The sequence below is a fragment of the Microtus pennsylvanicus genome, chromosome 7 (assembly GCF_037038515.1).
Source record: "Microtus pennsylvanicus isolate mMicPen1 chromosome 7, mMicPen1.hap1, whole genome shotgun sequence".
Taxonomy (NCBI): domain Eukaryota; kingdom Metazoa; phylum Chordata; class Mammalia; order Rodentia; family Cricetidae; genus Microtus; species Microtus pennsylvanicus.
This window is the reverse complement of record NC_134585.1, coordinates 16,875,923-16,900,989: the sequence shown is the minus strand read 5'-3', so window position 1 is coordinate 16,900,989 and position 25,067 is coordinate 16,875,923. Positions and strand designations below refer to the sequence as shown.

Here is a 25,067-nt window from a genome sequence, read left to right as displayed (position 1 = left end):
CAATTCATCCACCCGGTGGTGTGGCTAATAAAGTCTGATTTTTATAGCCGAGGCATACTGTTACCCGAATTATATTTGACCAATCACTGAAGTCACTGAATAAGCGGCACAGAATAGATGTTGTATAGACAGTACATCTGTGAGCCTCCTGGCACTGTGGGTGACCTGACAGGGGCGCTTCAGTCTCAGGAACGTTTGTTCAGTGATAGTTGCTAATTACATCGATGCTCTATCAACTGTTAGTTGATTGGAGAATCCCGCTCCTACGTTTTTAACAAGTGCTCTAACCCATGTCAATTTCACATACGACTAGTTGGGAGGGTTAAAGAGTCGCCGTCTGGAAACTTAGATGCGCACCTAAGGATGTGGGGGCTACAGATGGGGAAAAGTACTCAAACAGAGTCAAGACGAGCAGCAGGGCTTACGTGTGAGCGGGAGCTACTGGCAGATGAGTAAACCCTCTGAGGGCCAAACTAAGCACTGACGATGAGCTAGCTCATGACTGAACTCGCCGGCTGGAAGCTCACTAAAGAGCCTTTATTCCAAGAGAAATTGTCTCCTTCCAGAGGCTGGAGAAGAAAGACAGAATTAAAAGTGAGGTATGCCAAAAGAAAGCTCAGGAGCCCATTCACGGAGATGCTCATGTTTGCACGCCCATTTAAAATTCCTCCAGGAATGCGCCAACAACCACTGGTCATTGTTGGGTAGGAACTTCTATTTTCCAACTCTAGACAGAATGGCTTTGAAACTTAGTGACTAATAATTCCTAAATTAGCCAAAAAGGTTAAAACATTTTTTTCATTATGTGACATTGTTAAAGACTAACTTCGAATACTTTTAAGTAGGGAAAACATTCTCTCGGCTTTATTCAGTGTTAGGACTTTAGAGACCTTTTGATCAGCTGGTAGGACACAGGGCTTGGCAGCAAGGAATGTGGGTGATTTTTTTTTCTCTCTAGTAACGAAGAGGGAGGATCTGCAAATGCTCATCTGAGAGGAAAGGGTATTTGATAATTGTATTGGATACACTGCTCTACTTTAATGAAAAAGCTATTTGACTAATAAAAATATGACAATATAGACTTCTATGTAGAAGGAAAATCTAATGCACACGTGCACACACACACCACGTGACATGCACTCACCACTCTCACGTAGTCACTATCTTTGGGCTCCAGTGAGCTTAGACCTTGTTGTCCCCTTCCCACTTCTCCCCTTTGGCCTCCTCAGGCCACCAGATCCCATCCCTTCACCCTTGACCCTCTGCAGTTTACGCATCCTTTGTAGCGGCCTAAGAGCTCCCGAAGGCACACACTGTCAAATTGGAGAGGCCACTGTAGAGTCATAAAACCATGGAGAGGTATCTTAGAGCTAATTGGGACAACGTGGATTTGAATATTCTGCAAATGAGGCATCCTTGGGGACAATGTAAGTCAACAGTATCGGGGAGGGCACTGACTTGAAGAAAGTGTATGTATGCGTGTATGTCTCAAACTCTTTTCCTCCTTGGCTCTCCTAATGAACAGGGTACCATCATACCGTCTATGAAGGTGATTCCAAAACAAGCAAAGAGCGTCCATGCCTCTGTATGCATAGGAACACCCAATAAATGGAGAGCCATGGGCATGGTGCAATTTCTTTAACCAATGGATGGTGAAGGCAAGATAGATGACGACAGTGTCTTAGCTTGCCTTCTCTGGCAGTGCACGAGGCAAGGTCTCCAAAGATCAGATACGGTGTCTGACAGGCCCTTTGTCGAGAAGACACGTGATGAGTCAGTGAGGCCAGGATTGAACATGTGTGTGAAAATTTAAAGGATAGGGCACATCTACATTTCAATCTATAATTCATATATGTATGTATTTATGCATGCATGTATGTATATATGCATGCATGTATGTATGCATGTATGTATGTATGTACATACCTACCTATCTAACATTCCCTCCATCTTTCATCTCTACCTTATAGTATCGAACAGCTACAATTTATGCCTTCTTGTAGTACCTTATAAAATTAGAAAATTTAAGCACCAATATTTAAATAACCAAAGCCATCTAAGGAAGAACATGAAAGCGTCCAATCTCAAAGTCTACCTTCGAGACCCACCAAGCCCCTTCCAATTATATATTGAACAGCGAACACAAGATAGTCATCTTTCACCTGTGGTGAACGGTCACTACCGGGAACGTGAGGACGCTTTGTGCTGCAATAACACGGGGTCTGGGTGGAGTAAGGTGGTGAAGGCAAGCCCTGCTTCCCGGCACCGCGCATGGTGTAAACTGAAAAAACGAGTATCAAGTAGAATAAGAGATCAACGCTCACCGAACTCATCGCATATACTCTCATTCTCTATGAGAGTAGGGTGGTCAAAGGTATCCCGGCAGTACAGGATCTGGGGGTTTCTGCTGACCATTGCGATGCCCCCCAGGGCTAATGCAAACTGGTCGGTGAGGATGGATGATGGCTTATCCTGGATCCGCTTCAGCATGGACCGGTACCGGCAGTACTGAGGGTAGCTGAGCACGATCACATTGCTTTCTTCCTCATCTTCCCCTAGACAGAAAAGCAAACATGTCCATTACCCTCTGCCCACCAACAAAGAGAGCTTCCACAGCCGTGACTTAATTTCAATGGTCACTTTTGCGTTGGGACTAGAGATGTCTTCTTCAGCAAAGGCCTCGTCTTTACCACGGTCTGGCAATGCCAGAATCTTCCAGAATCCCCCTCCTCTGGAAGCTCCCCATCCTCAAATCCAGAGGCCACCCTGAGTGTAACCATTTTGTGGCCCCTTGGGCATACATATTACGTAATGCTTCAGTTATTTGAGGGCAGTCAAACTAAAACTCTCCTCCCAGAGATTTCGATGTATTTTTTTTTCTCATTGATGTCACCGTGATAAGGAAACTTTGATGAGTTTTTAACAACTATTGCTTAGTTTAGATTGATTACACGTTTTGTATATATGCGCACATACACGTGTGCTTGGGGTTGACAAAAATGTTTGGATCCTAGAGAAGGGTCCATAGATCTAAGGAGCATTGCCACCTGTCCTGGGGCTCAACAAACATTCTGTGTTCTCTTTATGGGCCCAGAGAAAGGCTGTATTTCCCACCCTAGGGAGTCCAGGAGGCCCTGGACTTGTGACAGTGGTAGTGTCTGCTTTAGAGCCAGGGCGCCAGGGACCACCGTGTCCCTTCGTCTTTGTTCTTGCCATCTGTAGTGCTCAGACAACAGACCCTCTGCCAGTCTGGGTCTTGGAGTTAAAACAACATGGAGCAGAGACCCTGGCTGATCCGAAATGGATGCAAACACAGCAGAAACCATGCCCACATTGTTTCTAAGGACACAGTTCGGGGGATCACTTGTTAGGAATTGTTACCTCAACTTGTTACCCCCAACTTGATTGATACCACTATCTTCTCCACCTCCCCTCACATCTGTACCCTCCATCTTTTAATGTTTCTCATATCCACCTGGTAACCTGACACATCCCAGAGAATCATGCTGATAGGCTCCCCAAACATCCTCGAGAGACAGTCCCATCAGGACCATCTTAACTCAGATCCTTTCAGAAAATACCGCAAATCTTCCTCTTAAATGCTCATGATGCCTAGTGCAAGCCCACTATGTTTTGGGAATAGTTGCATAACCCAGATTCATCACAGAGAAATCCTTCGTTCGTTTCCAGCTTGAGAAATGGCAAGCAACCCCTTTGGTAGTCTGTTACCTGCAGCCATGCCAAGCTGAACTTGGGTTTCCTGACCCACACCATCAGCGTGCCGCTCAGCCATTCCCAGACTTGTCATTTTGTACGTCCAATGGGAAAACATTGCGCTATTCAGGGCCCTTACTGTACTGCAGAGAACTGCATGAAACAGTTGTTAGGGATACTGACTTTATTGTGGCCATCTGGTAACCAGTGGGAGATGAATTGGGATAGAATGTAACGATGGAACATAACCAGGACTGGGGCAAGGTGCGCACGTGACCTTTGCTGCTAGGAGGCTGGCTAGCAGCTGTAGCTCTGATTACACTCACTTAGTTCTTCAGGCTGCAGGCTCCTCCGCAAGCAGAGGTGCTCAGCTGCTTCTAGCATGATGTCTTCAAAGGGCCTTACCCTTCTCCGACTCCTGCCTGGTTTGTGGGCAGCTGCTTTAGCAGCTAGCACACTTAGAAGGTAGTGTGCTGATAGGGAAGAGAAGTCTACCAATGAAAACTAGCCCTGAGATGCAGACAGGTGGGCCAGGACAACACGCTGTGATTCCTACAGTAGACTAAGACGCAGAGTCCAAACTCTACATTTATAGATTTATTTGTTACTGATAAACTAAAGCCTGGGAAATTATAACGGAAGTACTCACCAAACACTGCCAGAACCCACAATATCTTTGTGTTGTGCCAAGGAGTGGCCTCCACGCACCACTGGCACCAAACCTGATTTCTATCTCTACACCTTATTTGTTAGATGTGAATTCGAGAGAAGACAACCAGAAACTGCCAGAGCTCACTCGGCTGGGCATGTGCAGCCCCCCTTCCACTTTTCTGGACAGAAAACCCTGTGTAAATACCTCATGATTCCCTCAATCTAGTCTGATAGTGAGTGCCTTTGGCTTTCCGTGAAGACAGGAAACTCATACCAGTTTGAGAAATATGGAGACACTGTGCTTCCCAGGGGAAGGAAGTTGAAGAAACAGTTGCTTCTGAGTTGGTGTCTTGGGAGATGCCTCTTGGGTCAAAGGTCCACTTCCCTGCTGTTCTACCCCTCAGTCTCCTGGTTTTCTTTGAGTACTTTTTCTGTTGTTTGTTTTTCAAGAAAGGGTTTCTTTTTGTGTGTGTGTAGCTCCAACTGTCCTGGAAATCACACTGTAGACTAGATTGGTCTTTATCTCACAGAGATCTGCCTGCCTCTGCCTCCCAGGTGCTGGGGCTAAAGGCATGCGTCACCACCACCCAACTCTGAGTAATTTTTCATGATTCTCTGTTTGGGATAGAGTTATCTTTCTGGCAAGCTTCAATGTCTAAACATGGCCTCCCCTTTGTTTTCTGTATCTCATCCTAGCTCCCAGCACCTACTCTGCCCCTCACAGTTTCTGACTTCTTCTCATAATTACTGAAACAGCACAAGCACGTTCACGAGGAAAGGTGTCCTAAGGATGCCCACTGTATCTGGGAACAACATTGATCAGGGTTGTCCTTGAAATACTGTCCAAGATCTCAGGGTGCCAGCCAAAATAACTGGCCCAGGTTCTCCTAGATTGGTAGACAAGAGTTTATTTTATGTGTTTAACAAACTCTCCGCCTACTTCTTGCACTCTGCACTTCCAAGGAAGTAATTCTGACTCTGAATTTTTTTTTCTGCATAGACTTAAGTGATTTACTTAAAGTTTTAAAATACATGTATTAAAGCACAGTTGTCGTATACATAATACTTAAATGATTTATACTTATATGCTACATATGGATTTATGACTGATATATAATATATGCCGTGTACTTAAAATGTATATTATGCATGTATACCTTTCTATATTGTAATATAATACATTGTGTATGACATATGTTGTTATATTAAATTATATGGTACCAACATACAAGTGCACATATATTAACATAAAGTCATTATATATATATACATACATATACCCATAAATATATATGAGTCAGATATGTGTGTTTTTAATGTGTTTATTTATTTCTCTTCTCCAATCTACTAGTGCTTAGAATAAAATCCAGGGTTAAGTTTATCTGCTTCAGCTACTTTTTTTGTGATTGTTGGTAGGTATCACAGGAGATACCAAATTAAAAAAAAACTAACAGAGACAAGATTTTCACCAAAAACACAAAGGACCGGGCACAGTGGGTGTGTTCAAGAACAGAGAGAGCTTTAATGCTATTTCTAGTACCGAGTGCAAAATATTACAATTTAGGAAAAAAGTTTAAATAATGAAACTTTTGCTCCTCATGAAGACCCTATAAACAATGTTGCAATTTGTGAATATTCCCCAATATAGTGGTGACAAAACTGGAGTTGCTACCAAAGTGACTATGTCTCCATGACATAGGAAGTGACAGGAGGAGGCTCTGAGCTGACTTTTAATCTTTTGACTCTTGCTTGACTAACTCTGCAGTATGTCAAAATGCTTCGGATTATTATTAGTAACTAATTTATAGTGTTAATGAAGACAGTAAGCTTTGGCCAGGTAAAACCTGAGACTCCACCCACCTATGAGACAGAATTACTCTACTCTGGTTAATAATTCCACTGGGTTAATCATCCAAGGGTATGACTTGAGGGCCTGTAATGCTCACTGTAAACATTTAAATTATTGTGATTTTCATGTAACCACTTCCTACCCATGAGATGGAAGAAGCCCGAATCTTACATTTGCTGGCCTAATACTCTGGCTTCCCCATTCCCTCATTAAACTCTTTCTACACCAGGAGGCCAAAGGCACAGCTGGGGTCTGGTCTAATGTGGCTACCTTCGGTGAAGCCAAAACAAAAATTATGCTAAACTCCATTGCTTATGGACAGAACCACCCATTTGGACCAGAATTTTGGCGCTGTTTGGATGCTGGCAAATTTCCAACTTTGGAAGTAGACATTCCCAGAGGAACTGCTTTTCATATTTATAAAGCCATAGAAAGTCCAGGAGACCCTCAGACCCTTATAGAAGTTAATAAAGGCAGCCAGGTAGGAAAGAGGAGGCAGCTTGGAAAGAAGACACACGAAGATTGTATTAACAAGTCTTGCAGATATTAAGTTCTATGATCCCTTAACGGCTTCCTAAGCCTATACATCAAATCAGCTTCCTTTTGACACAGCCATAAGAATATTAAACTGTTCAGCGGCTGGGCTGGCGTGCTTGATTTTGCAACAGTACAATGAGAAACAAATAAAAGCAAACAGTCCCTTCAAGAATTCTTACGAAGATCCTGCAGCTAACCCATTCCCCCTTTCTCCTTTCTTTTGCTCATAAATACTCTGATACATGAAGCAAGGGCCAGCAGTAAATGGTCTGCAGTTTCCCCGTCTCTGTTTCACAAGAGGTCTAGCAGATAAATCTGAGAATGAACAAAGAATGGATAAATTGCACATTTGTTTAGCAAAAGACAAACAGAGCGTTCCCGGAACAATGATTTTCTTTCAACCACACCCACATCAGAAAAAAAAAAAAAAACTAAGGAACTAACCCTACAGAGTATTTTTCTTGAACATCCTAGTTCCTTGAGTTGTATATATTGTTTTTTAAATTTGATTTCAGTCAGTAGAAAATGATCGGCAAAAAAAAAAAAAAACATTTGCTGGTACTCAAGACTGATATTGTAAACAACAGTTATGATATTCTCTTAAAACGTCATCCCACTTCCTAAGTCCCCCCCCCCCCGACCAAGAAAAACGCGAATCTGCTTGTTTTTAAATGAAATATTCAAAGGGAATAAGAAACCCAGAATGACTAAACCTTGTTTCAACTTCAATAAAGAGAACTTTGCCTATTAAAAGTTAATACCTAAAGTGCACGGCTTGTAATGCTCCGCCGAAATGACTCTAATCCCGTGCTTATATCATAATTACACGTTTTGTTAACCTCTCTCTGTGTCAATTTTTTCACTTATTTTTATATTTTTCAAAGTCCAAAACAGAATTCCACAGAGAAACTGTAATTATAATCTGAGACTCCACCCTGACTTGTCAAACAGTAACTGTACACCAAGGCTCTCATGGAGTGGGGTGGGGGGGGTGAGGGTGGGGGGAATGGTGGGAGGGTGGGGGTGGGGCAAGCATTCATTCTGCCAGTTGCTCAAATTGTCTTTGTATAAAGAGATGCGTGAAATGGCAAGCACAATAAATTACCGGAGCGTTGACTTTCAAATATCCATAATGCTTTTTTTTTTTAATAGTTAATGGTGGCCAAATGTGCAGGAGGTTGAAAACGTCTATTCTGGAGGAGAAATTTGCTTTCATCTCTTACACAACACTGCAGAAGCATAATTTTATCCTGCTGGCAGGGTTGGGGGGTCTATTTGGGAAACATCTCACTATATGTTTACCGAAAAAAAAAAGTCACCATCGCCTACTTCTAACATCAGTAAACCTGAAAAACAAAAACAAAACAAAACCTTCATAAAATCCTTCACACCAGGATTTTACAGAGCGTGGTGGAAAAAAGTATGCATGTCCTTTCCTGTACCTAATTACCTCAGCTGAAAATTCTGCCAAATATTTCGCCCTTTCGTTCTCTTAATCGTATTAGGGCAAATGTGTCTGGATGCCAACAGAAACAAACATTTAAAGATTTTTTTTTTACTTAAGAGACTCCAAATCTGCATGGAGGCTGCGTTTGAAACACAATGTCCCCCACGCCAACAGACAACCCACAATTTCCTCTCTTCTTCCCCTCCCCAAGCACTGATGAATCTGCTGGCGTTAGAAAGGCGAAGATCTACTTTTGAAACAATGTAAGCAAAATCACGTCAGTAGGAAGGGCTTGCCCAGGGATCTAGGCCGCCTTCTGTCCCTTCCCACATCAGACATTGCTTTCTCAAACCTTTAGACTTTTTCTGCCTGCTCCTAGCAACCAGCTGAAAGCCCAGCCTCAACTTCACGTACCTGGCAAGCTTCCAGCTCTTCCTGCTCCTGACAATTACACCGTTCCCATTTAATTGCTGTTCTGTTGTGACACAGAATATCTGTCATAATTAGGCATTTCCTATCTTCTGTCCATTCATCTTTGATTATTACTGAAAATGATTTTTTAAAAAAAAATTTCAGAAAACCCCAGCACAAAAATTCTACAGATAAGAGTAGGTACAGCTGTTACTATCATTACCAACATTGTAACATGCGGGGCGTGGGGGGGGTGTGGGGGGGAGAATATAATTTCTCGGAAGGTAATTTTCCTTTCTGTGTTAAGTGCTCTTATTCATCTTACAGTTACTCAGTGACTTCCTGTTCTAATTACAAGGCATTATACAGAAAAGACATTTGTAAAAGGAAAAAACGCAGGCAGGGTATGTGACTAAATGGCCCAAATTGGTTGAACTGTTTAAAATTCCAAAGTCGTTCATCAACTTTATCAATTCCTGGTTGTGGTTGCGTGTCAACGTGTGGTGCCCTCGCTGTAGTCCCGAACCTCTCCCGAGGCCTCAGAGCTAGCTCTGGTAGTTTAGACACATCAAAAAGAGACAACACATTCACCAAGGCTGAGACAGAAAGATGATTGGGGTTTTTAATGCCCCCCCACCTCCATCAGAGCTGTTTTACTGGAGGCAGGCCAGGACATGTAGTGGAAAATATTAATAACAAAAACAAATTAAATGCCTGATTAAAAGGAGCGAGAGCAAGATGCTATCAGGAATAGCAATGAAAAGGCCCCAAACTATTTCGTGAAAACAAGGTGTGACGTCAATGGGACATCAGGATCGTACTGTTGTGGTTATTTTGAGAAGGGCTGGTACAGTAAAGTCAGTCGCTCCGCCCCGAGCCCTTCTCTAATTCTCCACACAGTGAGTGAGTGGGGGCAGCCCGAGATTGCTAAGACAGAAAACAGACCTGCCCCCACAGAACTGGCAATAAAAAGATAATGTACTTTTAACATAACAGAACAAGGAGATTGGCTTTATTAACTAAGAAAACGACTTTAAATGGTCCCTAGCTTGCCATTTGTTTTGATAAATGGAAAAACAGATCTTCCTAGGGTAGGCAACAAAAACATGACTGGAAAACTTAAAAAGAGGGAGCGAGAAAAGGAGAGGGGGAAAAAAAAAGCAAAAGAACATATACATCTGTATATGGTCGCAAATGGAAACAAAGAACAGTTTAACTGCACAAGCCAGGGTTTTAGCCAGCTGTATCCAAAGACATCGCTTAAACAGGCACACAAACATAAAATTATGCATCGCTGAGTGAATATCAGCTTTTACCCCTGACATTGCTTCAGCTCGCAAGAAAGAAAACAACGCGAAGCTAAATTCAAACCAAATGCAGACATCACTTTAAGTAGCAAATGAAGCCACTGGGGAGCCAGCCAGCTCCACCTCCTTGGTCCTCCCAAAAGGCCACTGAACAACAAGCCACATTCAGGAGCCTCTTTGAATTTCATCTTGAGAATTTTGCATCTCATTTACATGTGTCTCGTCTCAGCCAAATCTAAATGTCATACAAGACAGGGATTATACAATAAGTCCACGCACTGGGCGATCACATGCTTGGACTGGGTTCTCAGCCTCTGTGAGGTGTGACCCTAGGGGCCTGCCTGACCCACCTCCAATCTGGCCCACTTCAAACAGGTTAGCTTTGAATAAAAAGGTCTTTTTTTTTTATCTTAATGTATGTGTCTGTATGCATATTTGCACCTGTGTCTAGATACCTGCAGAGGCCAGAAGAGGACATTGGATTTCCTGGAGCTAAAGTTATAGGCAGCTGTGAGCTGTCCAATATGGCTGCTGGGAACCTAGCTCCGGTCTTTCTTATTGAAGAAAAACAAGTGCTCTTAACTGCTGAGCTCTCTCTTCAGCCCCAAACAGGTTGACCTTTAACCTATTGCAAGTCATTCATTCTTAGTATAAGAATAGTATAAGTATCTGAAGAAGAAAATAGAAAGAGCCAATGGCACATCAGGTTCCAAGTTCTGGGCATAGAGACATGATTTGTTCCAGTCCAAGATAACGCTGACAGCTTATTTTTTTAGAGTTTAATTTATGCATCTATTTATTTACTAGTGACCCAGGTAAAGATGTCCTCTCAGACTTGAACTTAGTTAAAGTCGACTCTCTCTTGATTTACAAAGAGTTTCTACCACTAAGACCCAATCCACCCTGCAGTTATCACAACTAAGTTCTTACAGAGGAAGAAACAGAACCATTGTTAGCTGAACCAGTCTCCAAATTGAAGACAAAGTAGGCTACCTTTTACTTCCCCTCACACCACATACACCTGCTCTGGGGACCACCATCCCAGCGCTTGCTTTCCCAGTTGGGTCTTTCATCTGTCACTGCGAAGATCGCGGTTCTGTGAGAGGGTCAGCTGTGGAGACCCTCGACATTGAGATGCTCTCATGAACAAACCCAAGCGAGGTGCAGCTGGGACAGATCAGTAGCCGCTATCGACATCTGGGTGAAAGGTTCTCAGGGATTCACGCTTCGATTTTTCCCTCTAGGATACATGTAGCAGTGTTGCCAGCAGGTCAGGTGGGTTTTGGGTTACCCGGATACCAAAGTGAGTACTTGTTCGATTTCCCCCAGGTGGTTCTCATCGCTCTACTTGTTTTTTGTCTTTTTAGAGCTATATGAATGGATATAAAGTAGTGTTTCAGCCTTGTTAGTACAAAAAATAATAATAATTAACATAGGTGCATCGAGGCTGTGAAATTCCCTACCACATTTTTTTTCCAGCTGTGTGTATTTCATCTGTATTTTAAAAATATGGACAGATATCTGTCTAAAATCTGACATGTAAGTATCTATATATAAATTACATATATATAGATTCTATGCATATGTAATATTATTTTATATGATCTGTTATATATGTATATAACATAATATAGATATATACATTACCCATTATATGTATGTACACATATATGTCTGAATGCATGTTTATATTTATTTCTATGTATATATATCTATCTGTCAAGACACCGCTCATCTTGAAAATAAAGAAAGAAGTTGTTGGGAGGACTTGCATTCCCAGATTTGAAAACTTAGTACAGCGTTACTGTATGAAGAGAACACGGGGGGCGGGGGGTTGCGGTGTTGAGCTAAATACTAACAGCAGCACTTTCTGTGCAAGTGAAAGACATAAAAGAGGGGACAGTAGAAAAAGACACTCCAAGTCCTCCTGTGGCCTCTGCATATGCATGCTTGGATGCATGCTTCCACATCCATATGTGCACGTACACACCCACATTCACATGTATACACACACACACACACAGGGAGAGAGAGAAATAAATAAAATACGTAAATGTGGTCTGATATGTCAATGGAAATATGCATTAATGAAAAGGGACAGGGAGCCCGGAAGGAACATTCATACCCATGGTCAAATGGTTTTTTTTTTTTTTTTCTTTTAAACGGAATGAGGAAGGTAGCCCCTCCAAGAACAACAGTAAGAAAACAAGATACGCTCTGGCAAAAGAAAGTCATGATACCGCGACTTCACTCTAGGTTCACATGGTAACTAAAACTGGACCAACCGCTGAAATCTAAGAGCTGGAACGCCTAAGTTATTACAAGAATGCAGATGGAAACATTTCTATGACTCTGGATAGCTCACAATTTTGTCAGCACAGCAGCTGAAATAGATGAAAGGCTAGGTGAAATCTAAACCGTTTTTTGCAATGCAGACACTATTACGCAGTGGAAAGACAGATGTGGGCTGGGATGAAACACCTACAGATTTTATGCACACACATAAACATACACGCATACATACATATATGCATACATACAGATGTGTATGGGAGAGTCATAGCCAGAATGTATGAAGTCCTCAAAATCAACATCAAAACGACAAAAGAAAATACCCATTTATTTTGAAATGCAAAAGGAAGTTAATTGATGTTTTATTACAGAATATATACAAATGGAAGAAGGAAAAAATGGTCAATGTCATTATTAGTCTCTAGGGAGCGAGAGTAAAAACCATAGGGAGAAATTCCTTCACACTCATTAGGATGGCTACTGTACACAACAACAAAAATATCAAGTGTTAGTGAGCTTGTAAAAAACAGACCCTCATGCATTAGTGGTAAGACTGCCAAATAGTGGCTGGGTGGTAGTGACACGTGCCTTTAACCCTAGCACTTGGGAGTGGATCTCTGTGAGTTTGTTCCAGGATAGACTCTCAAGCTACAGAGAAACCCTGCCTTGAGAAAAAAAAAATAATAATAATATCAAACCAAAAACCAAAACAAACGAACAAAAACGTCGTTATATAGGCAGGGAAACTGGACGACAGACTATTGTCCAGCCATAAAAGAAAGGATGCGATATCTAGTCAATATGAATAAACTTTGATTATTTCATGCTAAGCAAAATAAATCTGAAGGGCAGATATCACACATGAATTCCCAGGACAGAAAGTAGAACAGAAGTTTCCAGGCCCTGTGCGGAGCTGGAGGTGGGATAGGATGAATGAAGGGCCATTGCTTAGCAGTTCAGAGCTTTGAAAGGGGTGAAGGGGGTTCCGTCAGTAGAGGGTAGCAATCATTGCATCACAGATGCATGTAACATCTCTGGAGAAAAGGACTACAGTGGCCAGTTTCATAGTATGCATATTTTACACGATGAAGAAAGGATGTTGGTGGCCGGCGAGTGTTCTATTTTCCATGTGGATATACTCTTAGTTATTTTGTGTGTGTGTATGGGGGGAGGGATGGATGAGTCTCTCCAATTAGTTACTGAATATAAACTCCTGGGGCTGCAGGGAGGCTCACAATCAGTGTCCTGATTCCTCACTACAGACCTTTGGGAGCCTTAACAAATTCAATTAACCGGCCGACAGTTTGAGATAAACATATGACCCTCCCATCAGAGTTTAAGCAGTCACGTGGCAGTTCACGCTAGGCTGGGGATCAACAGCTCATCCTAAAGAGCCTCAGGAATGGGAAGAAAGCTGTCTGTGCCTGGCAGACCCATTCAGAGGAAGGCTTGTGAATTTAGGCAGTTATTTCCTCTCTTTCTCTCTGTCTCTGTCTCTCTCTCTCTGTGTCCCCACTTGAGATTTTTGAATCTCACCCTCAAACTTCTAAGCCAGGTCTACTTTCTGCGCTGACTTATGGGAGCTCTTCTGCTAAGGAAAAGCCAGGATTGTGGTTGTAAGGGTTCTTTCATCTTATCACAGGCTCCCGTGATACAGGGAAGGGAGGGCAAAGTTCTCTTTCTAGCCCCAGTGACTCATCTGAAATGAGTGTTGGAGCTGGTGAATTCCTACCCGGAGGGCACCAGGGTTTCTGAGGGGAACCCACAGAGGTCTAGGGCAGCTGCTGGGCCCATGTCACTCCTCAGTTCATTTCCCTAACGAGCCAGCATCCTACTAGGATGAGGATATAGTCAAATCACAGCGCTGCTTCTGAGAGCTTGCTGTCTAGGTATGTCTAGGCGCCTCAAGCCACAGACTTCTGATTTTTGGATTTCTGTGTTATGTTTCTCTTAAGCAGAAAGCACAGCAGGGCTTAGAGCACTGCAGGCCTGTGTTAGGACGCCGTAAATCAGGAAAGGCAGAACGGTAAAGGTTAATAATGCTGAGCACTTCAAATGCAGCTCGAACATTCTGCAAGCCTAGTAACGTTTTTGACATGAATTGGATAAACTGATGGATAAAAATGGTACAGGATTTATTTGGGAACGATTATGCTTTATTAAATGTACACCTTACATCTTCAAATCTTATCACATCGCAGGTAATGTTTATACTAATTATAGTTAACCACCTTCTTACTCCATCTTCTATCGTTTTTGATGTTCTCAACATGTGCAGCAATGTTTCATATGACCACTTGAAACTGGGCAAAGGAATATACAGACTTTTGAAAGATGTTCTTTAGTCTAGCTCGGCTCAACCTTGAGTCAAGTGTGTAATTAACATTAAAGAGATAAGGACTAGACAGACAAAACAAATTTTATTTCATCTAGTTAAAAATACCTAAAATATTACTTCAACAGGAGATGAAGACAGAAGGATTAGCGCCAGAGCATAAGCTTCTCATACCAAGTTTCTGAAATCCCACACGTATTTATATTTGCAGCATCTTTTGATTTAGATAAGTCTCAAGGGTTTAATAATAGTGGCTGCCATATTGGACAGAAAAACTTAAGAGTCTTAAGAGAAGAAATTTGAGGACTATCGTGTTAGACAACATGGCGGTGAAGGGGAACCCCAGAAAAACAGAGCTTTATTGGGAACAAGGCACAGTCCCAAGATGCCTTTGGGTTATAGAGTCCAAGAAAGCAAGAGATTCAGAAACACAACTGGGAGAAGAGACTAAGAGGAGGAGGCAAAATTAGAGCCGTGTCTGCTGCTCAAAAGCCAACAGATAGATAGCCTTTGGCTGCCTCTAAATCAGCGATTCTCAAACTGTGGGTGGCGATCCCATATGGGTCACACACCAGATATTTATGATTCATAACAGTAGCAAAGTTACAGTTATGAAGTGGCGACGAAAATCATTTTATGGTTGGGGTTACCACAACATAAAGGACCGTATTAAAGGGTGACATGCAGCATTGAGAAGGGTGAGAGCCACCACCATAAACAAAGTGACAATATTACTTATTTGTTTGTTTATTTCTCATTTGCTTATTTATAAAGCTCCCACCATCCAATCCTCCAGACCCGTCTGCTGTATGTTTCCCTCATTCTTCTGGGACAAGTTACAAGCATAGCTGGCGTCACTTCCACAAACCACCTACTGTTTCCGGTCATGATTTGGGAAGAACACCAGCCAGTCAGAATAGACATCTTTCCATCTTTCTTGAGTATTCGGTACTGAAATTAGTTTATCATCTGAAGGAGATACTTGCAAAATTTACTGGAAAATGAAACCGTGACTCAATCTTCTGGTGAGACGGAAGTGCACCTTTAATACGTTCTCTCAGGACTCTGTGGAAGAAAGTCACTGAGAGTGGATGACAGAGAAGGTGCCACCTTTTACTTTCTCCCCGGCACAGTGTTAGTTCCAAACAAGGTGAAGTCAGAAGGGAGATGGCTCTGGTTCACTGAAAGTCCCTAGAACATCGCCCATCCTTAGCTACTCATTTCTAATGTCTTCTAGGCTCCCAGTATCCAATATCCAAACCTACTCACCTTTACTCACAGAGAGGCAGTCAACGAATAGTTGATGCCTACAGATGAACTCCAGTTGCAACGCTGTGGCTTCACACCCACAGTTCCCCTGGATGACGGTTGTGGGCGTATCCCAGATATTTCAGTGAGATGACTGACATCTGCAAGGCTGGCAAACTGCGAGCCAAACCCAACCCCTGGTTTGTTTTTATGGATAAAGTTTTATTGCAACACAGCCACGCACATTTGTTTAGTATGTCTGTGTTCACTTTTGCATTCCAACAGTACAGTTGTGTAGTTACAGAGTTGAGGCGTTGTGACAGACATCTCGCGTCCCATAAATCTGAAATATTCACCAGCTGGCTGTGCGTATGCTCATACTAGGTTCTATTATTACTTCCAGAAATCTGTGATTGGGACTCCTGGTGCCAGCTTGGTTCCAAAGATACTGCAGTGACCTTGTGAACACGTGACCATACTAATTTGTTCACGGTGGGCTCTGCTTTCCATGTTATGGGATGTTTAAAGGGTGGGATCTAGAGCTTTGGTGTATCTGAACCTACCTAGAAACAAGAGCAATCCAGGAGAAAGGAATAGGGTGATGGCTCAGCTGATAAGAGAGTCACAAGACTAAGTCCCTGAGCTCAAGGCCCAGAACTCATGAGAAAACCAAAACCCAAACCAGGCATGGTGGTGCACACTTGTAAGCAAGCCCAAGGCTAAGGAAACAGAAGCAAGACAAGGAGCTCCCTGGACCTGTGGCTCTTTTTCTAGAATATACTCTAGGAAGTTATCAGCAAACGCTCCGTTCTCATATGGAGAAAACCACATCCGCAAGAAGAGACGTATCAAGCATCACACTTCCATAGAGACCTCGATGGAGGGGAGAAACCACGGAAGGAAAAGCAAACAGATCCCATAGGGATCTAAGAACAATGCTTTATGCAGGCTTCAGTCCTTTGGGCCATAAACTTTGCCTGGTTCCTACTCAGCAGGGTTGGCTACAGACATACACCAGTAAACATGGCAGCTCCCACTCAGGGAGCTGTCCCCCCTTACGTCCCACTGGCGGAGAAGAGGGCAGTGAGAGTCCCAAAGAGATGAATGGCTTCAAGAGGGGCTACAGAGCCCCACGATGAAGGATCGGGATGCCACACAAGGAGGAGGACCTGAGTTTAATCCTTTGGGCTCACATACAAATGGAGGGCACGATGGTGCCTACTTGTCACCCCAGCTCTGGGGAGGCAGAGACAGGAAGATCCCTGGGGGTGCACTGGCCAGCCAGCCTGCCTAACCTATAAGCTCCAGGCTAATAGGAAACTCTGCCTCAAAGATGATATTCCTGAGAATGACACCTGAAGTTGTCCTCTGGTCTCTATGTGCATCGTGCATGTGTATTCACATACGCACCCACACACACGCATACACACACACACATACAAACATATGTATAAAAATAAGACAATAACATGTGCAGGCTCACGCAGGACTGAACTAGGACATAGCAACTGTATTGCCAGCAATCAGAATCCCCCTTTCCCATATTTTCTTCAGACCTCTGCCTCGCCACGTCTTCAGCAAGGCGAGATTTCACACTGGGTGCCTGCAAGCCACCGAGGTCTCTTTTAATGATGAAGGATAGTACTAATATATTTTGCCTCAACTGAAATTCAAACCCAGCCTAATATTCCCCCCTCAGGTGGGACATGAGAGCAAAGCATCTAGATAACAGATGTTGTCATTGGCAATGCCGGGTCTCTTGGATACTTTCAGGCTAAGTGCTATTCGTAAGGCACAATTGAACAGCTCCATTTAGCAACTCCTCACAATCGAGATGATTATAACAGTCTCCGAACCCAGCCTGGATACACCAAAGTATGCTTAAATACCAGCAAATACTTATTATATAAAATGCTATTTGTGGCTCTCTTCTCCTATAGGAAAAAAAAAATCAGCCTCCCCACAACCCCCAGCCCCACGCTGAAGTTCCTTAGTTTATCTACCTGGGAGAAGAACGGAAGAAGGAAAATTAGCAATCTTCTTCCCACGTTCTTTTAACTGATAGGTAATCTTTCAGATCCTTTTTATTCTATGCCCAGTGGGTCATTCCCCACAACCTTTTCTTGCTCCAGTAACAAATGCCAAAAGTTTGAGGACTTTCAGAAACAACGGTTCCAGGAACTCAGGGAGGCACCCATGTGAGCGGGGTTGGGAGAAGCCTGGGTAAACGATCTTAGGTCTCCAGGAAGGAAGTTTCTTCCACCTTGCAAGACATCCAATTATTCAATGCCGTCTTTGCTCTTTCCACTAAATGGAATATGTATCACATCGCCTCAGCTGCTGCTTCTTTGCTGCAAGCACACTTCCAAATCTTAGCCCTTTGTCTTGGTGTTCTACTTCTGTGAAGAGACACCATGAACACAGCAACCCTTATAAAGGAAAACATTTCACTGGGGTGGCTTGCTTACAGTTTAGAGACTCTGTCCATTATCATCACGGCAGCGTGCAGGCGGACATGGTGCAGGCTACGTCTTGATCAGAAGGCAACAGGCAGTACCAAGCGAGGCTTAAGCAAAAAAGACCTCAAAACCGCCACAGTGATACACTTCCTTCAACAAGGCCACACCCACTTCAACAAGGGCACATCTCCCAACAGTGCCACTCCCTATGAGCTTATGGGAACCAATTACATTCAAACTACCACAGGCTCATTGTAAGAAGAAAGGCTACTACCACTTCAAGCTCCCCCAGGTACCCTGGGACCTTTCTGTAACAAGGAGATAGTGTTCTCAGTCACAAACTAGTGGGAGAGACCTCCCATAACCTGCCCATAACATGCTATCTGGAGTTAGAACATTCTCTGGTAAGTACTCTGGAGTTACTGTACCATGGGCAATTATGACTAGACCATAGTCTTCACCTACAAAAACCAAGCTGATCCTCATGTCTTCTTTACTCATCAGTTCCCTTAAACCATTTCTTTCTTAAATTCAGAACTAACATACAAACATAGCTGCAAATGATAAACCGATAACCCCCTTTACCTCAGATCCTGGATGTTCTTTTCAGAGTTGAGGCGAGAATCGGTTGGCCTGCTTGGTCTAAGGTTTCTGCCTCTCTCAGAAAACCTCAGAAAATCAAATGACGCGCTTATCATCTCTTCAGCAACATGGTTTGCTTAGTACAGACACGAAACCATCCCACCTATGTGGAGCTCTGGGACACGCCAGGGCACACGGAAAGGATGAGAGATTGTGTGAAAACTGGCTGAAGGTAGCCCCCAAACTCCAGCCGTGACAGGATGTCTTCCAACAGACGGGGAAGTGAGAATGATTGCATTTTGTTGGAGGTGTCTCATTATATTGATTTAAATGAGATTTCTAAACCCGCAAAAAAAAAAAAAAGAAAAGAAAAACTGGGTAAAATACCATTTGTTTTAAACAAGACAATAAAAAGACAGGTAGTGAAAGCCTTCGGAAATTCCAGTCAGTGAAGCGCAGATCCTGGACGGCTGCAGACATCTGACAGAAGGAAAATGGAGTTCAGCAATACTCCGGTCAGGTGTCTCGCTTTTGCTTAACGTATCTTCATACATCAAACAACCAATAAAGGACAGGTGTTAAGAGACCTGGGTAGCAGGATGCACGTTGCTGGCATGGAGATCTTCAACTTGACAAACCTGTTCCATCTCTGACAATGTTCAAGCGCAACAGACTCAGAACCGTTTCCTAAGATCTCCCACACCTCACCAGGGAAGACACGGCTCTGTTTGTAAAATGCCAACCATGCTTCTCCTGGTGTTTACGGCAGTCACTGCAATGCTTGACACCAAACCTACAGAGACGATGACAACCAAACCCCAGGCGCCTAGCCAGAATGTTCAGTTACTGAGCACAGTTTTGCCAGAAAATGGTGCCTCTTGTTGAACATATGCTATAAACAGGCAAGTGCTGATCCCTCAGTTGGGTATTTAACCACAGTGGCAACTGGGAGAGGGTTGTGTCTGCTGCTCCCAACTCATGCATGAGAAAACTGAGGTTCAGAGAGATTAAGCAGTTTGTTTAAGGTAGCTTTACTCTGGAACCTGGGACTGTCTGATCCCAGAGACCACTAACACAGCTACTCCTCACAGGGCTAACCAGGAAAACCTGTGACCCCAAGAGAAAAGACAAAAGCCAGCAGGGAATGGAGCTGCTAGCTGGGATAGGAGATGCGTACAGAAAGAGGAACTTCTTAGCAGAGTGATGATGGCCTTTGGAATCCTAGGATCATACAAAAGAGAGGTCAGGAGTCATCAGCCTGGTTTGCCTTCTGGTTCTGAATCAGGGATTAAAAAAAAAAGTTCCCACCTTGGATGATGCAGGCATGCAGGAGGCTGCACATTCTGGTTTTGCAATTAATTCTTTAGCTGGCAGCTAAGTGAAAGCAGGTACTTACTGAGCTCACCAAATACTTGTGACTTTAAGAGAGGCCGCTGGAAGCAGGAAGTCCCATGAATTTATGAGATCAACAGCTATTTCTCCAAGGTTGTTATAGTACAATTCATTTGGAGCTGGTTTAATGTGAACATTGTTTCGGAGAGATAAGTAAACAGAGATTCACATCTGCTGGCTTCTCTCCTCCCCAGCCCTCGCGTTGTTCCACAGACATTTCTTTCTTTCTTTCTTTCTTTCTTTCTTTCTTTCTTTCTTTCTTTCTTTTTTCATTGATTAAAGTACAATCACATTATGGTTGGGGGAAATCAGGTCTAGAATAAAACATTTTAAGAAGTGGAGGGCTCTCAGCGGCCTGATAAAACACGGCTGTCCATCATGGACAGGGGAGCTTCTTTTTGCAACGGGCAATAGTTAATATAGTGACTCGTAGCTGGTAACATGTTGAGAAGGAATGGCTGTTAAGTGCCCGGCTCTACATAGCACATCTGCATCCCCCCTTTCATGACTCAGGGACTATCATAACCCGAGGACCTGGAAAGATCCTAAAAGCTGGAGGATGGAGAGGGATCCTATGAGATGCTGCCTTCTTGATATGACACAGTCAGTATGATCACGAACACACAGCACACACATGCGCATACACGCGCACACACACGGACACACACACAGATAAGACGTGAAGTAGGAGGGGCTTCATTGAGAATGAGAAGGGGATCTCTAAGGTGGGGAGGGCAAGAGGGACGAGTAAATACATTCACGGTACAAGCCATACTTGGGAGAAATTGTAATAAGCTAAGTTGAAATAATAATAATTAGAAAAGGAAGGAATAAGAGAGGGGGATCCTGGGAAGAAGCCATATAGAAGAAGCCATGAGGCAGGCTTTGTGGAGATGTGCTAGCTCCCACCATGTCTGCATCTGAGTTTACTGTTCTGTGAGCCAGGAAGGGCAGCCTGCACTGTGGCTTCTGGTGGCCCAGAGACACCTCTGCCTTCCTTTGCTTTATCTTCCATAGAGAAGGAACTTAAAACTTAGAGGTTAGAACTGCTTTGGCAGAAAAAAAAAAGGTATCCAAATGCCTAAGGCATTGTGGCCTTCAGTGGGGCCATGGGGACAGTCATGACCTGAGTGGGGGAGGGGCTTCTTTTGGTCAAGTGTCTAAAACACTTCTGAGAGGCAGGCTCTTCCATGTACATATCTAAGAAATAAGTCTATCACTCTAGAGGCTGAAACTTGGATAATGTAGAAAATGTGATGTTCATGATCCAGGATACAGAAGGAATTCTTCACAGTCAACAAAGGTGTTGGGGTGGGAAAATGGCCACCCTGACCACGGGAAGAGGTGTATACTGACTGTGATACAAGTCAGTGGCAGTCTGCTGTCCCCTGGTTTGGAGACCCCACAATGGGATGGAGGACAGGAGAAGGTGTGAGGTCACCAATCAGAAGAAAAGGTAAAGTTGACATCCAGAAGACTCAGAAGAAAAATAAAATGATGCCTCTTTAAGGGGAATTCCCTTAAGACGAATGTGGGGCTGGATGGGGTTCTTGCGACCAACAGCAGACAGCAGTGTAGCTAGTGTTAGCTGACTTTCTGCCTTAACAAACCAGAAGATGCCATTACATTGTAGGAGTCAACAGGAAAAAAAGGATAAAAATCAACAAATATAAAAACAGTACATATTGGGCTGGAGAGATGGCTCAGAGGTTAAGAGCACTAATTGCTCTTCCAGAGGTCCTGAGTTCAATTCCCAGCAACCACATGGTGGCTCACAACCATCTACAATGAGATCTGGTGCCCTCTTCTGGCCTGCAGGTATACAAGGAGGCAGAACATTGTGTATATAATAAATAAATAAAAATATAAAAAAAAAACAGTACATATTCAGATTTTCCCCCACTGTCTTAAAGGTCACGGTATTTTCTCCTGATTTGAAAAGATGTAAAAGCATTTTTGTGGAGTCTTAAAGCTACTCAGGGCTTTAGTCACTATGCCTGCCAGGACTCCTAGATAAAAGGGTGGTGACCCTTGTTTGAAACGGGCCTGGAGCTGGAAGAACACATTTAGAAAGCCTGGGTCCCAGAGGTTGTAATTCTTCAGAAGAGGGGCTCTGTGGGAGGAGAAATGTCAGGAGGAAAAAAAGACAAAAAGACACAGAGAAGGGAGGTATGGGGGGGGGGGGGGGACTTGTAATCTGCACCTAAAGTTTCAAATTAAACCATTTATTTGTTTTATTTCTATCTATGCCTTGAAAATTACCTATGATCCATAGTGCCTACCAAGAATACACGGTTACAATAAATAAACAATTAACAAACAAAGGAAGAAAGAAATTGGAATTCCATGGTGTCTAATGTGCCTCTTTTCCCACTCAAATGTTAGACTCTTTACCACAGGGTTACAGGCTGTTTCTTCTCCCAGAGGGATACTCTTGAGAGAAGGCCACTCAATGGCTGGACTCCCAATCTAAGGCTACTGATGCAGATATTCAAGGTAGCTCTTCCAGGGCCAGGCCACGCCCTGCTGGGCTCCAGTCTTAGCCACACTTTCACACACGGCACCTTTGCATGTTTCTATGCCATAGCCGTGAATGGATTTTATCAACTCAAAATAAAAATGTTTCGTGCTGCGTAATTTAGGATTCCTGTAAACTGTGTGGACCCACTGGGCACACAGGCCCTCCAATCTCCCACTGGTCACCAAAGAAACATTCTAACACTGGTTTGGCAAGCACTCTTTCCAACCAGACTGCGAGAGTGATGTCTTCAAAGAGCCGCCATCTTTGCAGGTCAACTAGGCTGAAACATTGTTTCAAAATGTATGAGCAGCCATCTTTGCGGTCTACTAGGGTGAAACATTGTTTCAAAATGTATTCACTTACCATTGCTCCATTGATCTCTATCAATCCCTGTCTAGACAATACACACACTACAAAGCAAACCCTCCATTGCTCCCCACTCTGTAGTTCTTCAAACACTAACTTTTGGTGCTTCGACACAGTACTTCCTTGAGAAGAATAGAGACTCTTGCCAATTTGTTCCCACCTAGAAATATTCTACCTTGACTTTCAGCCTGTAGAAGGCAGCGTGTTTGGACATTCCTGACTGCCGCAGTACGATATCTGCTGGCTGTATGTGGCTAGTTAGTTCAAGCAAAGGGAGTCCAAATACTAAAAATTCAGCTTCTGAGCTCTGGGAGCCACCACACCCCTGGAGTTTGACAGCCATGTGTTGGTATATCAAACTGAAGAGCCCAGACACATGACAACTATAAATCAAAAAAGTTCCATGGGAAAATGTCACCTGAACATCCAGAACGCAATGACTTTGTCCCGTTTGCAACTATAGCCCTGGTGCCTCCACTTGAAATATAGTGAGTGCTCCAATAAATGCCTAAGAACTGCAAATTTTCCTCTCTAAATATGGGAACAAAATGTGATCCTCCAAAAACGTTGAGTTAAACAAGGAAGAAATAACAAATACAAAAAAAAGGGCCTATATTGGGCAAATTATTTCCATTCAGGAAAAAAAAAACCCTACAATATTACTGTGAGTATAAAAAATTATTTCTAGAACACACAACCATGAGGCATTCACAGGGTCAGATTGGCAATGTCCCTGCTGTAGACACACCGCAGCCTTGAGGTGTCCAGGAGGATGCTCACTCAACACAGAAGACTTTTTACTCACGAAGCCCTCCCACATTGTGTTGACGCTCAGAACAGTTCAGAGCTATTCTGAAACCCATCATGGCTACCACAGCTATTATTCTATCTATCTATCTATCTATCTATCTATCTATCTATCTATCTATCTATCTATCCATCTATCTATCTTTCTATTATCTATTGTCTACCTACCTATTTATTCTCAATCTACACATTTTTGTTCATCATCCATTTCTCTGTTATCTTTCTGTATATCTATCTAATTATAAATTATCATTTATCTATCATCTATTTTCTGCTTATTTATTATTTCTACCTACTTATCCTTAATCATATATTTTTGATTATTAACTATTTCTCTGTTATCTGTCTATCATCTATCTGTATATCTATCTATCCATCCATCTATCCATCACCTGCTTACCTACTATCTATACCTCCTTGGATGCCATCCAGAGCACCGACTGTTTCCCAAAGGCAGATCTACCCTTCTGGTACTAGAGAAACCACTGATCAGCCATCCTCCTTGATAATAACTCTTGGCCCCTGCAGCACCGAGAGGCTAATCTTTGGTAACCATGGGCTCCAGAAACATTACTAATTTATCACCCACGAAACCATTTGTTCCTGGGTCCTCCATCTAAAACAGTGGATGCAAAGCCCAAGCATGACACGCTGTGCTCTGGGCTGCACAGCTGCTTTGCATTTTGAATTCTTTATTTATAGAACAAGTCAAATTAATAACTCAAAACCGTTGTTTCAGGCAAAGTAATGGACATACAATAAAACTATTCATTTCCTAAAAGGTCACTCCAGGAGATGCATACATTGTTTAAAAGTCTACCAACAATGCCATTATTGCCTCGAAAACTGAAAATGTATAATAAGCAGTTACAGCGCATATCTGCCCTGGAGACCCCAGGCTCATTGAAAGTACAATCAGAAGGCAATCAATCACACTCTGAAATTACTTCATTTTCCAAACTGTTTACACTTTTCAAGTTACAAATCTACTTTCTGCTATTTCAACTCACAATTTACAGCGGCAGATTCCGACCCCTTGGCGAACAGCCAAGCCCTAGTCGTAATGATATGAACAGATCAGTGCTCTATACAGGAGGGACGCGCATGTAAATTTCCAGTATGTCTGCAAGTAGTCAACCGTGCTGACTA

The 25,067-nt window shown here is 43.0% G+C and overlaps 1 protein-coding gene across 3 annotated transcripts in view; it reads right to left on the bottom strand.

Moving 5' to 3' along the window:
* The window catches only part of Arid5b (AT-rich interaction domain 5B), a 174,827-nt gene that overhangs the window by 83,768 nt on the left and 65,992 nt on the right, over positions 1 to 25,067 (bottom strand). For all 3 annotated transcript variants that reach the window (XM_075980059.1, XM_075980060.1, XM_075980062.1), the window contains one exon: positions 2,325 to 2,555. In XM_075980059.1, the coding sequence (XP_075836174.1) occupies positions 2,325 to 2,555 (231 nt within the window). The remainder of the gene's footprint in view (positions 1 to 2,324; positions 2,556 to 25,067) is intronic.